Source organism: Cynara cardunculus (genome assembly GCF_001531365.2).
Source record: "Cynara cardunculus var. scolymus isolate 2C chromosome LG 1, CcrdV1, whole genome shotgun sequence".
In the NCBI taxonomy this organism is placed as follows: Eukaryota; Viridiplantae; Streptophyta; class Magnoliopsida; order Asterales; family Asteraceae; genus Cynara; species Cynara cardunculus.
Genome location: NC_037528.1, coordinates 39952561 through 39954994, shown reverse-complemented (window position 1 = coordinate 39954994; position 2434 = coordinate 39952561). Strand labels below are relative to the sequence as shown.

At 33.8% G+C, this 2434-nt stretch overlaps 1 protein-coding gene across 1 annotated transcript; it reads left to right on the top strand.

Moving 5' to 3' along the window:
• The first annotated feature begins 356 nt into the window (after window positions 1-356).
• LOC112502710 (auxin efflux carrier component 5-like) lies at window positions 357-1883 on the top strand. Its single transcript, XM_025106695.1, has 5 exons — window positions 357-1030; window positions 1149-1234; window positions 1364-1521; window positions 1623-1699; window positions 1811-1883. The coding sequence occupies exons 1-5, from the start codon at window positions 357-359 to the stop codon at window positions 1881-1883; spliced, it is 1068 nt and encodes a 355-aa protein (XP_024962463.1).
• Window positions 1884-2434: the final 551 nt, after the last annotated feature.

Sequence of the window (2434 nt, the reverse complement as noted above, 5' to 3'; positions counted from 1 at the left end):
GATATCGTATGCAACAATTTACCCAGTAAGCTCTTACCATGGTAAGAGTCGTCGCCCTCACTTACCATATTCATCCGATGAGGTAACGCGACTTGGTAAGCGCTCACCCGGATAAGTGTCTGGTAAACGGCTTCTTAGTCATTATCTAATATTAACTAAATGAATAATATAAATTCCACCCATTATTCTTGTTATACTACTTTTTCTATAATTTTTATTGTTCCCTTGATTAAATATTGAATGCATATATATACTTCAAGCCTTTATAAAGAACTCCACAGAGTACTAGAGACACATTTCTTAATTAGATAGTCCTTTTCGTTGAGAGTTTCTTTAATTTTTCAAAGATTGATCGAATGATAGGGTTACAGGATGTTTACAAGGTGGTTACAGCCACTGTTCCACTCTATGTGGCTTTACTTTTAGGTTACGGTTCGGTTCGGTGGTGGAAAATATTTACGCATGAACAATGTGACGCCATCAACCGGTTCGTATGCTTCTTCACCCTCCCTCTCTTCACTTTCGAGTTCACAGCTCATATCAACCCTTTCAAGATGAACTATCGCTTCATTGGTGCAGATGCCATCTCCAAAGTTATTATTGTGGTTGTTCTTGCATTTTGGACAAGGTTTAGTAGCAAMGGAAGCTATTGTTGGTGCATAACAAGTTTCTCATTGTCTACTTTGACCAGCTCTCTTGTTGTAGGTGTGCCCTTGATTAGGGCTATGTATGGTCAAGATTATGTTGACCTTGTTGTACAGGGATCAGTGATCCAAGCCATCGTTTGGCTCACTTTTCTCTTGTTTCTGTTGGAATTTAGAAGATCAACAAAGACCGAATGTTCTGTCAATATTGCCACGGTTGAATTAAAAGATTTGGAAGGGAACCCAAAATCTTTAGATGATCATCAAGTTGGGGTTGCTAAGTCGTCGTCCATGTCATTGATGAAAGTTGTGTCTTTGAAACTTGCCATGAACCCTAATTCATATTCTTGTGTCATCGGCATCATTTGGGCAGCTTTATCAAACAGGTATATAATCATAATCAAACTAATACATATACTCTTCTTACTAGTATAAAGAAACTCTCTAAAAACTAATAATCTTCAATTCTAGACCCTAATAAGTTTTTGTTGTTATTATATATAGATTTAACTGGTCAATGCCGATCATGATTGAAGAATCAGTGTTGATCATGTCTAAGGCAGGGACAGGCACTGCAATGTTTAGCATGGGTAATTAATTATATATTAAAGCTAGCAAACTAATTAATACCTATTTAAATAATTATTTATATTACTTTCTGAATTTAATTTTCTGCATGTGTTTGGGAGATTGATTGAAAAAGTTGATGATGCATGCAGGGTTGTTCATGGCAAAACAAAAGAAATTGATAGCATGTGGAAAAACTATGACTGTGATTGCCATTCTTCTCAAGTTTTTGGCCGGACCGGCAGCTATGGCGGTCAGTTGCATTGCCATGGGTCTGCATGGGGATGTTCTACGTGTTGCGATCATTCAGGTCAACACTCGATCGCCAACCGCAGTTGATCAATTAATTAGCATTAAACATGGGAAAAATGACTGACGTCATGCAATCTCGTTTTTGATCATGTTTTACAGGCTGCCTTGCCACAATCCATCACCTCATTCATATACGCAAAAGAATACGAATTACATGCAGACGTACTTAGTACTGCGTAAGTTAGCATTTTATTTAAAGATTATATATGAAAGTGGTTTTGGTACATAACCAATAAAAAAGAATTGATGTTTGAATGATATTCATTTTTGATTTAATGTGTTTGCAGGGTTATCTTTGGCATGATTGTCACTCTCCCAATTTTGGTTGGATACTATGGTGTCTTGGAATATCTACACTGATTCCTGGGTGGGGTGCTATTCTACAATGATTGGTTGTAATAGGAGGAGAATGGAATTGAAAATTATCATGAATGCTTATCGGATATCGAATAAAGAAAGCAGTTTTTAATAAATTAATACCAGAATTCTCATTCTTATTTTCATTCTTTCCTTAAAATAAACTAGACTGATTAAATTATAATGTATTTTAAATAACCAATAAAAATGACACTCCACTTTGTAGGAAATGGATTTCTGTTTTTCAAAGGAAAATATGTAAATGTTATAACAAAAGTTTGTTTCTTTTATATTACAAGAATTGATGAGAAACCTTAAAAAAGACAATTCCATCTTACTAGAATAGTCTACCAACAAAACAAAAGAATATTCATTTCATTATTTTATTGATATATTCTTTTTATATAAACATATATATATATATATATATATATATACTATATTAATAAACATTTAAACCAAAGTCTTAAATACAAGTTTTAATGCATCGAATACAAACTTTTAAAACACAAAATATAAAAATCTCTTAATTCCAAGGTTGCATGCATGATGTA